This window comes from Pogona vitticeps, chromosome 2, assembly GCF_051106095.1.
Source record: "Pogona vitticeps strain Pit_001003342236 chromosome 2, PviZW2.1, whole genome shotgun sequence".
Lineage (NCBI taxonomy): Eukaryota > Metazoa > Chordata > Lepidosauria > Squamata > Agamidae > Pogona > Pogona vitticeps.
Window position 1 is genome coordinate 4,626,336 of NC_135784.1, and position 12,995 is coordinate 4,639,330.

At 49.1% G+C, this 12,995-nt stretch overlaps 1 protein-coding gene across 1 annotated transcript; it reads right to left on the reverse strand.

Moving 5' to 3' along the window:
* Positions 1-5,149: 5,149 nt before the first annotated feature.
* LOC144587274 (H-2 class II histocompatibility antigen, E-S beta chain-like) lies at positions 5,150-12,935 on the reverse strand. Its single transcript, XM_078387344.1, has 6 exons — positions 12,704-12,935; positions 10,896-11,195; positions 8,363-8,638; positions 8,103-8,213; positions 7,285-7,308; positions 5,150-6,172 (listed from the first exon to the last, which is right to left on the reverse strand). The coding sequence occupies exons 1-6, from the start codon at positions 12,792-12,794 to the stop codon at positions 6,156-6,158; spliced, it is 819 nt and encodes a 272-aa protein (XP_078243470.1). The 5' UTR covers positions 12,795-12,935; the 3' UTR covers positions 5,150-6,155.
* Between the last annotated feature and the right edge of the window lie 60 nt (positions 12,936-12,995).

Sequence of the window (12,995 nt, forward strand, 5' to 3'; positions counted from 1 at the left end):
TCGCCCTCCCTCCCAACGCAGTGGCCCGAGGGAGAGCCCCGAGGGAGCGCCCGGCCGAAGCCCTCCTTCCCGCCGCCGCGCCGTCCTTCTCGCCCGCTGCCCGTCTGGCCTCTGAGATGGCGAGACCCGCCGTCCGGTCCGCCCGAGGATCAGCCCTTCGCCCGAGCCTCTGGGCGCTCCTGCTCGCCCTCCCGCTCGCTAGAAGGTGAGGGAGGGAGAAGCTGGAGGGAGGGGGGCTCGGAGGAGGGGAGGCGCCGGGAAGAAGAGGGGGGGGAGCCCTGGCAAGGCACCGGCCAAGGGAAGCAGAGCAGTGAGGGGGAGCCGACGAGGGACCGGGAGGGGGGCTGATCCTGAGAGAGGCTGATCCTGAGAGGGGCTACCTCGCCCCCCTCAGTGGAAAGGGGGCCCCCCCTCTGTGTCCCCAGGAGCCTGACGTGTCTTCGCAACACATCCCCCCCGCGCCACATACACGCCCGATGGGCTTTTGAATTCTTCGTGGCCCGCAGCTTCTCCCTCTCGCACCCTTGGCTGGGAGGAAGCCCCATCGAGGTCCACCGGATTTACCTCGGAGTAGAAAGGCAGGAAGGAGGATCACTCGGCGCCTCCGCTGCAGAGGACGAAAGGCAGGCACGATGGATTTTAGCCCGGAAGGGTTCGGATTCCCCATCTAATCACCCCGTTCTATTTCTTCTTTTCCAGATGACCAAGGCCGAGCCAGGCCACCTTCTCTCCTGACCGGAGGCTTCCTCAAAGCCCTGCTTCAAAAGGCGCACTCTTTATACAACCTGCTGGGATTCCACTTGAAACCTCTGATATTTCAGGCTAGAGATTGTGATGATGAAAATGGGGGAGGGAGGGGGGCAAACACCTTTGCTGATGTTCTACAAGGGAGGGTGGCAATTTTTAAGAGCGCTAAATTCTCTCTGCAGTTCCAGGCACAGGATTTGCCCCCCACCCCTCCTGCCCTGTGAGGCTCATGGCTCAGTTGAGGGTTCGGGGCCCCTTCTGTTCTGCTTGCTGGAGGAGGTGGGAGAGACCAGGGGCTGGAGGTGCGGCTTCTTCATTTCATAAATCATTTCTTAGCCGAGAACTAGGTTTGCTCTTTCTGGATCCCTTTTGCTGATGGCGCTTGGTCCCAGAGAAGGCAGAGCTGGGGGGCCACCTGGACCACCTCAGATCCCTGTTTTATACTTTCTCCTCTATTCCTAAAGAGGTGTGATGAATAGAATCCGCATTTTTCCAGAAAGGGGCTTTGCCTCTCCCTGTACTGTTGCAAAACCACAGGAGAGGTGGACTCTCCCTGTCAGCCATTCAGGCATTGAAGAAGGGGGAGTCACAGGGCGAGGGAGGGAGGGAGGGAAGTAGGGAGGGAGGTGATAGTGCCTTCAATGCCTGGCAAACGATGATGAAATCAGTGTTGAGGTTCTGGTTGGTTCAGCTCAAGTTTCACACCAGGAAAGTTCCCAGCCAGATTTGAACATACCAAAATGCTGTAATGCTGCCTTAAATGAGTTGAACTCTGCGGGTCTTTGGTTGGGTTGAGGAATGCAGTCATATCAGAAATGCTCCCTTCATGTGTTGGTAGGAAAAAAACTCTGAGTGAGAAGCCCTAGATGACATCTATCTGTCTGTCTGTCTGTCTGTCTGTCTGTCTGTCTGTCTGTCTGTCTGTCTGTCTGTCTGTCTGTCTGTCTGTCTGTCTATCTATCTATCTATCTATCTATCTATCTAATCCCGCCCATCTAGACAATGTCTACTCTGGGCGGCTCAAGGCTCTCTACTCTAGAACCAGGGGTGGCTTGACTCTCTTTCCCAGCTGCTGGAAATCCCAAACTCAATGATGCTCCTTCCGTCTGAGGCCTCCCAGGGCCCTGAAAGGGAGCAGAGAAGGAAACCTGTTGTAGACGGTCCCTAAAAGGGAATCTGGAGAAGAGACCAGCAGAATATTGAAATGCGGATGATGAATATTGCAGCTCAAGGGCTGGGCTGGTGGCTGCTGGTCAAGGGGGCTGCCGGTGTCATGACCAGGATGGGAGGCTCAAGGCCCCTTCACACTCCTTTGGCTGCAAGCAAGCACAGGTGAGGACTCTTAAGGGAGCTGTCCAGGTGCTGAACCCATTTGGGAGCTGGAGTTCAGCATCTGGGAGAGTTCCTGGAGGAGGAGATGACAACCCAATGGGTGCATTCGTCCCTTCTGCACGGCCTGAGTGGACCCCCCCACTTCACGGTTGGAATATGATTTCGCAGTCATGTGTTAGTTTTCTTTTGGGGGTACGGGAGGCAGAGTAAAGCAGTTGGTTGGCCCCTCTGTGAACAAACCTCTGAGGCAGAGCAGATGCTGGCCTCCTCCACGCCCATGGCCAATCTTAACAAATGCCTAAGAGATCACAGTCCCACCCACCCCTGGCACCGGAGACACACCACCCTCTCTTCTTAGGTAGGCTTCCAACTGTGGGTTGGTTACCTGAAATAATAGCCCTGACTGGAGAGGTTTGAAGAGTCCAGAAAGGGATGATGTTCTTTGCTAAGGGATGCCTTGGAGGATGAGGATCATTATCTCTGGAAGCTCATGCTGAAATAAATCTTCCACTCTGAGAGGTGACACGAGCTCTTTCTTCTTGATTTGTTTGGCTTTGGTTATATTTTCCGAATCTGTCATGTTTTAGGTTATTGAAGCTAGAATGTAATTTCTAGATGGGATTTGTAATCATGGAAGTGTGTAGAAGGAATCCATCTTGGTCTGTGTTAGCTTAACTAGATGCTTCGAGAAGCTATTTTTTCTTAGAGCTAGTTGGAATTTTCCATGTAGCAACCTTGGCCAGAGATGATAAGGACCAAAGACATAACATCACGGAAGAATGTCAACAACACCTGCACATCCCGTGAGAAAAGGAGGCGGGGAGTGGTGAGACAGTCCTTCGTCCTGATGGGCTTACTTCAGTGGAGAGTGAAGAAGGAGGTGGTTCCAGCATGGGAAGAAAAATGGCAGGATGGTGACAGTGAGAGAACTTTTTTGGACTTTTTGGATTTTACTTTGGATTTTGGATTTTTGAATGGACTTTGGAGTTCCCATTGCTATTTTTTTAGTAAACTCCTAGGATGTAGTTCATAGCAGGGAATAGAGAAAGGGGGGCTCAGCCTTACCCACCTTTCTAGCTATGAATTAGAGTTTTCTTATTTTATTTTTATACAGTGGGGTCTTGACTTGAGAACTTAATCCGTATTGGAAGGCGGTTCTCAAGTCAAAAAGTTCTCAGGTCAAATCTGCATTTCCCATAGGAATGCATTGAAAACCATTTGATCCGTATCTGCTCTTTTCCGTCCATAGAAACTAATGGGAAGCTGCTATTCCACCTTCGACCACTAGAGGGGGATATTTTGTTTCTTTTTTTCTTAGGTCAAGAAAGGTTCAGGGAAGGCAGGGAAAATACAGTCCAGGCAGTACCAGGCAGTCTGAAGACTCCCAATCCACTCTCTAAACGCTGGGAGGAGTGAGGAAGCAGACAGGCACCCTTTTCACTGGCCAACAGTTAACTGAAAGTTCACATTTTGCACTTTCCCTGCCTCCCACGTGGTTTTTTTTCAGTTCTTAACTCAAATCTAAGTACTTAAGTCAAGTCAATATTTTCCTATGAGAGCGGTTCTTAAGTCAAAATGTTCTTAACTCGAGCCGTTCTTAAGTCAAGACCCCACTGTAACTGGAATTTGCTAAAGTTCTAACTGCCTTAGTTTATGGAAATGTGCTTGAATGCTATGCTTTGCAACAAACTGAATATCTCTAAATTCTTTATTTTTCTAATAAAACAATAATTCTTAAAAACGTATGTTTGGTCTCTTGAGCAGATAACCTGCATAATTATTTTTCCTTTTTAGGCCACAATTATGCTACTTGAGTCCATTAATTATCTGAGTTTTGCTAGTCTTGGCAGACTCTCAGACTCATGGTTTTTATCTTTGGTGTTCTCAGTTAATTGCTAATTGGGAACATATTTGCAAAAAGGGTGCCAGTGGGATGGCCTGGCTGTGAAAGGAACTCATTGCAGCTATTATGGGAGTAACTGGACCCTGAAACCCCTCTGTTCCAGCCGCAAAATTCTCTTAGGAGAGCCGTGTGCTTACACATGGATTCCATCTGTCCTGGCTTAATATATGTAGCCCAGTTTGAAGTTGGAACCTTGTTTTATTTACCTGAAATCCTCCTGGCGTTTTCATTGGGAACTTCTAAGCGACTGTTAAAAACTTGTCTTTTTAAGACAGACTTCTCTGGACCTTAACATCCTAATACAGTGGTGCTCTTAACACTTATATTATCAAAACTACCACCTTGTTTTTTTAAATTATTTTAGTTATTATTAGTTGAATACTGTTAGTATGTTTGTACTTAATTTAGATTTATTCAATTTATTTTTGTTTTTCGTTGTCACTGTTGTTTAGTGATATGAGGTTTAATTGTCTAAACCACTGGTTCTTAACCTTGGGTTACTCAGGAGTTTTGGACTGCAACTCCCAGAAGCCTTCACCACCTACTGTGCTGGCTGGGGTTTCTGGGAGTTGCAGTTCAAAAACATCCGAGTAACAAAGGTTATGAACCACTGGTCTAAACCACCCAGAATGGCCTTGGCAGCTAGATGGGTGGTAAAAAAAATCAAAACCAACCAAGCAGCCAACCAATCAGTCAATAACCACAGACCTTCTCCTGGGTGGCTGCTTGACTTGGTTAACTCAGATAATAGCCCAGAGCAGAGAGGCCTGCGATCAAGACTCCAAAGACTAAGGATGTTCTTTGCTAAGTGATGCTTCAGAGGAAGAGGACAGGCATCTGCAGGAGCTCATGCTGAAATAAATCTTCTACTCTGAGAGATGACCCAATCTCTTTCTCCTTCTTGTGTTTTGCTTTGTCTTGCTTACATTGCCCACCTTGAAGATGGGACCTTGTTTTATTTTGGCTGAAGTCTTACATGAAGCTGAGCCTTGTGGGAAGGGCGACAATCAGCTGGTGGAAAGAGTAGAGCCTTGCCCAGCCCAGAGGACGCGGGGCTTACATCTGACATCCACCTTCCCTTCTTCCCCTTCTCAACCTCGTGAAGACACATGACATAAGTCGGAAGGGTTTCTTGCTGATGACACAAACCACAAATTGTTACACAGGTTTTCATTCCTTGTTATCTTGAGTTTAGTGGGTTGCATGGAGATCACAGTAGCAAGACTTACATTGGCAGGAAATAAATCAAAATTTTACAAGCGTATTATTAACAGATCATTCGTAAGCGATTATAGCAGGTGAAAAAGACCCGTCCTAAGAACTGGAAGCCATTCTAAGGGATGCCACTCAAAAATACCTCAAACTAGATTATGTCATTGCTAAATGGGTGTCTATCCATCTCCCCTCCCCCCCCATCTACAGCTACCCTTGAAAGAGGGAGACAAAGACATGATCACAGAGAGAGAGCATTTGTCCTGCAGGAGGTCTTGTCTTGGGCCCCTAAGAAGGGGAAGGGGGAGAGTCATGCAAGACAATGGGACTCCTCAAGCCAGAACAGCAGCCCCCCCACCTCTGCCTTCCACCCTCCTTTGGGATCCAGGAACCAGCACTGTCTGCTAAAAGCCCCCACCCCCAGACCCAGAGTGAAAAGAAGATCAATACTGAGGAGGGGAAGGGTATGCGGGGAGAGAGGAGAAGGGAGAGGGGGAAGACCTGGCAGACCAGCAGGGGATGAGGATCCCGATGGTATTTCTGCAGTCACCTAGCCGGGGAGGAGCCATTTCTCCCTCCCTTCCAACCCTTGCATTCCCCACTTTTGGAACTTCACAAGGTCCCAAGAACAACAACACCTCCTTGTCCTCAAGATTTTGTTTCCCAAATCTCAAGGAACATGCATCGAACCAGGACTTTGCAACCCTACTTGTAGTCCCAAAGGGCAAAGGACATGCAAAAGCTCAGCCAAAGCAGGAGACAGGATGAACAAGAGACAACTTCAGGCATCTGGAACAGGAAGGGGGGAAGGATGTTGTGAGTCCTTGGTGGCTGGACATTCTCTGCTTCTTCAGTGCCTCCCCATCCAAGCATCGGGCTCTTCTAAGGGAAGGAATGGTGGCCATAGCTGGGAAGGAAGGCTGCTTCTCTGCATCATGCGATGCCATTGGACTGGGGAAGCCTAGTCCATGAGCGCCACTATAGACAGAGGAGGAGAGACAAAACAGTGAAGGAGATCAAGAGAGGCAGAGAACAATCTCAGATGAACCTCAACTAAGAGAGTCAAAAAAGGTATCAGAGGACCCTGACTCTCTGTTGACCAAGGATGTCCATGAACAGGAATCACTCCAGTCTGCAGCCCTTCTGCCGAATACAGCCACGCAAGGTATCTGAGTACACTTTGAGTTGGCTCATTGAACTCTAGTGGAGCTGCTCTGGGAGGTCCTGGTTTAGAATAGAGAGCCCTATAGGTTTCTGCTAGCGTATCGGGCGAAACAACAAAGAAAAATAGAAAAAATTTAAAACATGACAATGTTGAGGCACCTTCAAGACTAACTACTCTATTTTAACAATTTTCTGAAAAAGTGGACTTGTCTACCGAAGCTCACATTAAAATATGTCAGTTGGTTTTTTAAGTCACCAGAACATGTTTTCTTTTAATTTTTCTTTTCTTCGGCCTGGGATGTACTCAGGGAAAGAGGGCACTCATGTAACTCCAGTGGAGCTGATCCCTTTTTCCCCAAGAAAATCTAATGCTCCTTGTTTGCTGCTTGAGAGACTCTATGGGCTCATTTGAATGAGGATCAATGGCTGAGGTTAATCTGGGTTGGAACCCTGGTCCGTTTTCCCCAGAGATCTAGAACCACTTCTTCCTGGGTTTTCCTACCTGTTCACTCAGTCTGGTGTAATTGACAACTATGATCAGTTTCCTCTGAGTCCTACTATTGGGAATTCTTTACAGCGCCATAGGAAAGGGGCTTGTTTCAGAGGGCAGAACAAACAGGCATAAGGGATCTCAAGGGATCAGGTATAAAAAGAAAAACTCTGTTTGTAAACAAGGGAAAACAATCTTTAAAAGGAGGGGAAGCAGGAAGGGTTGGATTGCATCTCCGGTAACATGGTTTGGACCTGTTCAACAAACCCCAGTCATCAGGAGCATGAAGGATCCCTTAAATAGGAGTCAAAAGGAGGTGTGGATGAGCCCTAAGGATACAAAGCAGGGGAAAGCGGTGGCAAGAGCTACCCCTGCCATGACCGAAAGGCTTCTGGGAGTCTTTTTCTGAAAAAGAAGCATTGTGATAAAAACTTACCTGGAGGCTGAGGGATGACATGGCCTGGCAAATGAAAGAGAGAGAAAAAGATGTTGGGATCCGGAGCCCTTCCATGGGGCTGCCCCCTTTCCCCATCAGCACCTCTTGACTTCTAAGGTGGAAAAAAACCCCATATTGCAGAAGGGCCTTCTCAGCTCTTCAGAAAGATCTTGGCAGCAACCTTGCTGTTGGTATATTTGATTCACCTTCAGGTGTACACATTTTTCTGCACCGTTTCAGGACAGCTCAGATTACAGCATCATCCTGCAGATGTTTCTTCTCCTCACTGTGTCCAGTCCATTTTCTGCCCCCGGTCAATCCTGCGTAGTACTTGCATGAGAATTCAGAAGTAAATATCTCTGTGAAGATTCTCAGTCCTCCGGGTGAGGTTATCTTGAATCTGAGTCATGTCAACTGGACTTCTTTCTTAGGAGATTGAAACGTTTTGCTCCTCACCCAAGTAGCTGAAGAAGTGACTCCGAATATTATAGAAAGATTTCAGCCTCATAAGAATGAAGTCCAGTTGACACGACTCAGCTTCCAGATAACTCAGAAGTAAGTTCTCCTGAGCTCACCTGGTCATCCTCTTTTCCATCTTTCCCAGAATGATTGTGAACTGAACGATCTCCAAAAGGTCCAGTCCTGAAATCTTGTAAAATGACCTGGCTTTTTCTTCTAGTTTGAGAAGGCTGTCCTGCTCCCAGAAAGAATCATGATCTATTTCTTAGAAACTGATGTTGTGAGAGCTTTTGCCCCCCCCTCACATACATACACATTCACATACATAATTTCTTATGGTATTGCCCCAACATTCCTACCTTTCTTATTCCTCAGGTACAGGATGAGGCCGGGAGCCAGAAAGACCAGCCCCAGCACAAATCCTGCCACTCCTGTCCACAACTTGTTCTTGGCCGAGTCCGACTGTGGTTCTGCAGAGAGAGAAGAGGTCTGGGTGAAATGGGGGGGCAGTCTCAGGATCTGGCCCTCATTCCTTTCAGTCCTCAGCTCCTCTGAGACACTGGCCCAGATAAACTGGGAAGGGCTGGGACCTCTTGGCGAGTTTCAAATCATGCCTTACCCCAATGAACAGAGATGGGCTCTGGGAAGCTGGCATGCTCCACCTGGCAGGCGTAGACGTCTCCCCGCTCCGGCTGGACCTCCAGCATCAGCGCGATCTGGAAGGTCCAGTCCCCGTTCCGGATCAGGTCCGTGGTGAACACTTGGCTCTCGTCTTCCTCCTTCCCATTTCGGAACCAGGTGATTTTGATCTTCGAGGGGAAAAAACTGTCCACGGTGCAAATCAGCAAAATGTTGGGGGAGTTCTCCGAGGGGGTGATCTCCACCAGGGGCTGAACTGGAAGGGAGGCAAAGAAGGCACAAGGGGAATGTGAGAAGATGGGAGAGAAGAGGAGGAAGAAAAAAGGACTTCTCAGGTCAGAGGGACGAGGATCCCTTCCCCTCCCTCAGCCTGTCTATCTTACTGGGAAAGAAAACCCACTTTCAGATCAAAGCCTGTCCTTTCACAACATCCTGTTATCTTCCCCACCCCACCCCTCTTCTTTAATCCCTATTACATTTCTGTTCCACCTAAAGGGGAGGGATCCAGAAAGAGTGGGGCTGTGACTAAGAGATTTGAATGAGAAGATGCGGGAGAACTGAAGAGGCTGGAACTGCTGTTGCCTCTTTGACTGGTCTCTACTAATTTGATCTAGATAGAATTCCTACATGTTTCTGTTGGGGGTGTATCCATAGGGTGAATTCATGATTTGCAAGCAATTGAACTAATATTTTATTTTATGGTATTAAACAGTCCACCTTTGGAGCTTGTACCCTTGTATTTTGGACCCCTAACACAGTTGAGGAAGTAGTCCTGGATTTTTAATCTCTATTTGAATCCATAAAGGACACTTGAACCATGCAATTCCATAAGCAACTTCTGGAACGGTGCTTTTGCCGAGGGCCTAGGTCCACAAAGTGTCGTGTTTTGTCGTTGGTATAATTGCTCATATTGTCTGCAATTATAACCGTGAATACAGTAAATGGTCTTATTCACAGCTGTGGAGGAGAAAGGATTTATTTTGTATAATAAGGGCCATGGCTCCAACTGACAAGGGCCAGACTGAAATGTTGTTCCGCGGGGCGGCCCCTCAGACAGGTTGGGTGGATTAATCTCTAGACTTGATGGGTCTGCCCTCTGGATTAGGGATCAATTATGTAATCTCGGTGTTCATCTGGACTCAGCCCTTTATAGGGACTTCCAGATTGCAGCCTTCAGTCGGCTCAGGCATCCTCACCCTTCCCTTGAGGAGGGTTACCTCATCACACTGGTACAAGTACTGTACTGGTCCTCTCCTGGATTGACTACTGCAGTGCTCTCTACGTGGGGTTCCCCTTGAAACTGACCCAGGGACTACAGTGGGTTCCAAATGCTATGGCCAGACCGGTGATTGGTGTGAGCAAATGTGAGCACATCACTCCACTTCTGGCTTGTCTGCACTGGTTACCCGTTGGATCAAGTTCAAGGTTTTAACTCTTGTGTGTAAAATGCTGCAGGGTTTGGGACTACGTTACTTGTCAGAAAATATGACTTGTCAGAGAATCAGAGAATCTGTCATCCGCCAGACCCACCAGGTGCTCCCAGACTAGGGTCCTCTGAGAGGCTGCCCTGAAGGAAGCTGAAAAGTCACTTACTACAAGCAGGGCCTTCTCTGTGGTGGCCCCATCCTTATGAAATCTGCTCCTGGAGATGGTAAGCCTGTCCCACTCGGGAAAAAAAGTAAGACTTTTCTTTCTTCAGAGAGCTTGTGTGCTGATCCGCATTGATTTTTCCTTTTGATTTTTTTCTCTTTTTATTTTTATTTTTATCTCCTCAATCTCCCATCCTGCTATATTTTAAACTGCTTTTCCCCATTAGATTTTTTTACTCTCTGTGTTTTAACCCTCCTTGAATATTATTTGTTAAACCACTGAGAATAGTGAATTTTACCTGTATGATCAACAGATCAGATGTGAATAACACAGAATAACTGCATAAGAATAAACAGAATCATTACAACTATAATTTACATTATGTGTGGCAGACTCTTAGGAAGACAAATTCAGTAAATAATTGTTAGGAGCATAACCCCAGCTTTTGCACTAATCGAATGGTATATATAATAGTGTGACACTAATGAAAGGGGGATACAAAAAGAATGAATGCAATAAAGAACGAACAAACAAACAAACAAAAAATAAATAAATGGTGGAAATGACATTTGAACTCAGAACAGAGAGAAGGTGATACCCAATGCAGTTCTTTCTGAGGCGGAATGCTACCTGTAATTACTTTTGCTCCCTGGGCCCATGAAAGATTCCCGAGTACTGTATGTCTTTTCGAAGGGGAACGGCTCTATGCCAGCACAAGAGTCAATGGATTTTGGAGACCGATTGGATGAAAAGTTGATGTTAATGGCCACCCAGTTCCAAAGGTTGAAGGTCGCACAGGGCGAGGAGGGGTCAAGGGAGGCCCCTCCTCGTCGCGGAACCCTTGCCTCCTCCTTCCCGCTGCCCCCCCTCCCCCAAACACCTGCCGACCCTCCTCTCTCTTTCTCTCCCCCCCCTCCGCTCACCTTTCCGCTCTCGGGCGAAGGGCTCCAAGATGCCATAGTTGTGGCGGCAGAAGGAATCCCCTTCGCTCTGCTTGTACTCCAGGATCTCCTTCTGGCTGTTCCAGTATTGGGCTATGGGCTCCCCGAGGGTCGTGACGGCCTCGCATTCTCCGCGGTCGCTGTCGAAGCGCAAGTACTCCTGCCGGTCGTAGAAGTGGCGCTCCAGGAAGCGCACCCGCGGAGGAGAAGGTGGCCCCGATCCGGCCTCGCTCCCGTTGGACTGGAAGTAGCACTCGTGGGTTCCCTGGTACAAGAAATGAGCTGGGGGGGGGCATCGGGAGAGATCGAGGGGAGAGGGAGGGGGCAAGAAGTGAGCGGGAGGTCCGGGAAGAGCGAAGGCCGGGAAGCACCTGCCCGGAGGTGGGGGAGGCCCTGCTTCTCGGAGCCGCGGCTGCTTCCGAAGCGCCCGGAAGAAGTACGGACGGGGGGGGGGGAGAGCGAGGGGTGCGCGGAGGGAGGAGGGTCATGTCGGGGCATAATCCCCCCCACGAAGCCCTCCCCAAACAAGCCGACCTTCTCTGCCCCGGCCAGGCCCCATTTCATAAGGAAAACACACTGTGTGTATGTTTGTGTGTGTGTGGGGGGGGGGCTTTAAAACATGTTTTAAGTAGAGACCCCATTTTGAAGACTGGGGGCAAAGCGCGGGGGGGGGAAGAGAAGAAGCAACCGCGGGGGGTCCAACGTCTTGCTTCGCAAAGGGGGAGGGAGGGAGTCACCTCTGGAATACATCTGGGAACCCCAACCCACCAGCAGCGCTCCCTGTTATGAAAACCCCTTGTCTTTTCTGATCGCAAAAGGAGAAGGCAACTTTAAAAAGGGTCAGAAGGAGGCCGATTGACACCACCCCCACGCCCCAGGTTCATTCTCCCCAGAGGGGCAGGAAGGAAGGAGAAAGCAGAGTTGGCGTAAAGGGGAGGGAGCAGCCTTACTTCCCCTTTATGGTTATTACGTCTGGAGGAGATGCTTGGAGGAGAGCAGACCTCCAGCAGTTAGAAAAGAAAACTGAGTGGAAGAATGTGGCACAGGAGACCCAGACCAAAACCATCCACACTCTTATCTTTCCCATCATCCTGTAGAGGTGTGAAAGCTGCACTGTCAAGGAAACGTACGGGGGGGGGTATATCCGTTTGAAACGTGGTGCTGGAGGAGAGCTTTGCAGGTTCGTGGGACAGCCAGAAAAACATAAAAGTGGATCCGGAAGCAAAGCAGGGTTGAACTACTATCTCTGGAGAAAAGAAATGTAGGAAAGGAGGCTGTCCTACTTTGGGCACATAATGAGAACGAGGGATTCCATTAAAAAGACAATAATGCTAGGAAAGGCAGCAGGAAAAGAGGAAGACCAAGTACAAGATGGACTGACTCCCTAAAGGGAGCGAAAGCGACAGGCCTGAGTTCATAAGAGCTGAGCAGGGCAGCTCTCGTGCAGGACAGGACCTTTCGGAGGTCAGCACATCGATATAAAAGGAGGTATGAAAATAAATGATACCAATTAAAAGCATTGCTATTCAATTTTTCTGGGAGGGGAATCACCTGCGGGCAATGACTCTCTGGCTCAAAAGGGGGGCCCTTTAGTCAATGGAGACGTTTTCAGCCATATTCCCTTGGGCAGACCATCAAAGGATTGTTAGTTTAGCGGGCGCTTTAGAGGGTCTTCAGAGGCCACCCCATAAAGTCTGCGAAGGAAATCCCGAAGAGCCACGCCTGAGCCACGGGGCAGAAATGGAAGGAAGCCCGGTAAGGACCTCCAGGGGAGAAAGGCATTCACTCACCTGGGGGCTCCGCCGCGCTCTCCGCCCTCCGGGAAAAGACCAGGACTAAAATTCCCATCATCCCCGCCACCAGCCGGCCCCCAAAGCCCATCGCCAGACCTACGCCTCCTCTTCCTCGGGGGCAGCCCCCAACCCCCCCAAATCTGGACCTTCCGTCTTCCAAGTCCGGACGGGGACTTTCTGGGCTCAGCCCCTGCTCGTCCCCCTGGGAAAAAGACCTCCGGCCACCAAGCACCGCCCCCTCCACCTTCGGGACCTATCAGCCGTCAAAGCGGCGGGAGCGTCATCAGTC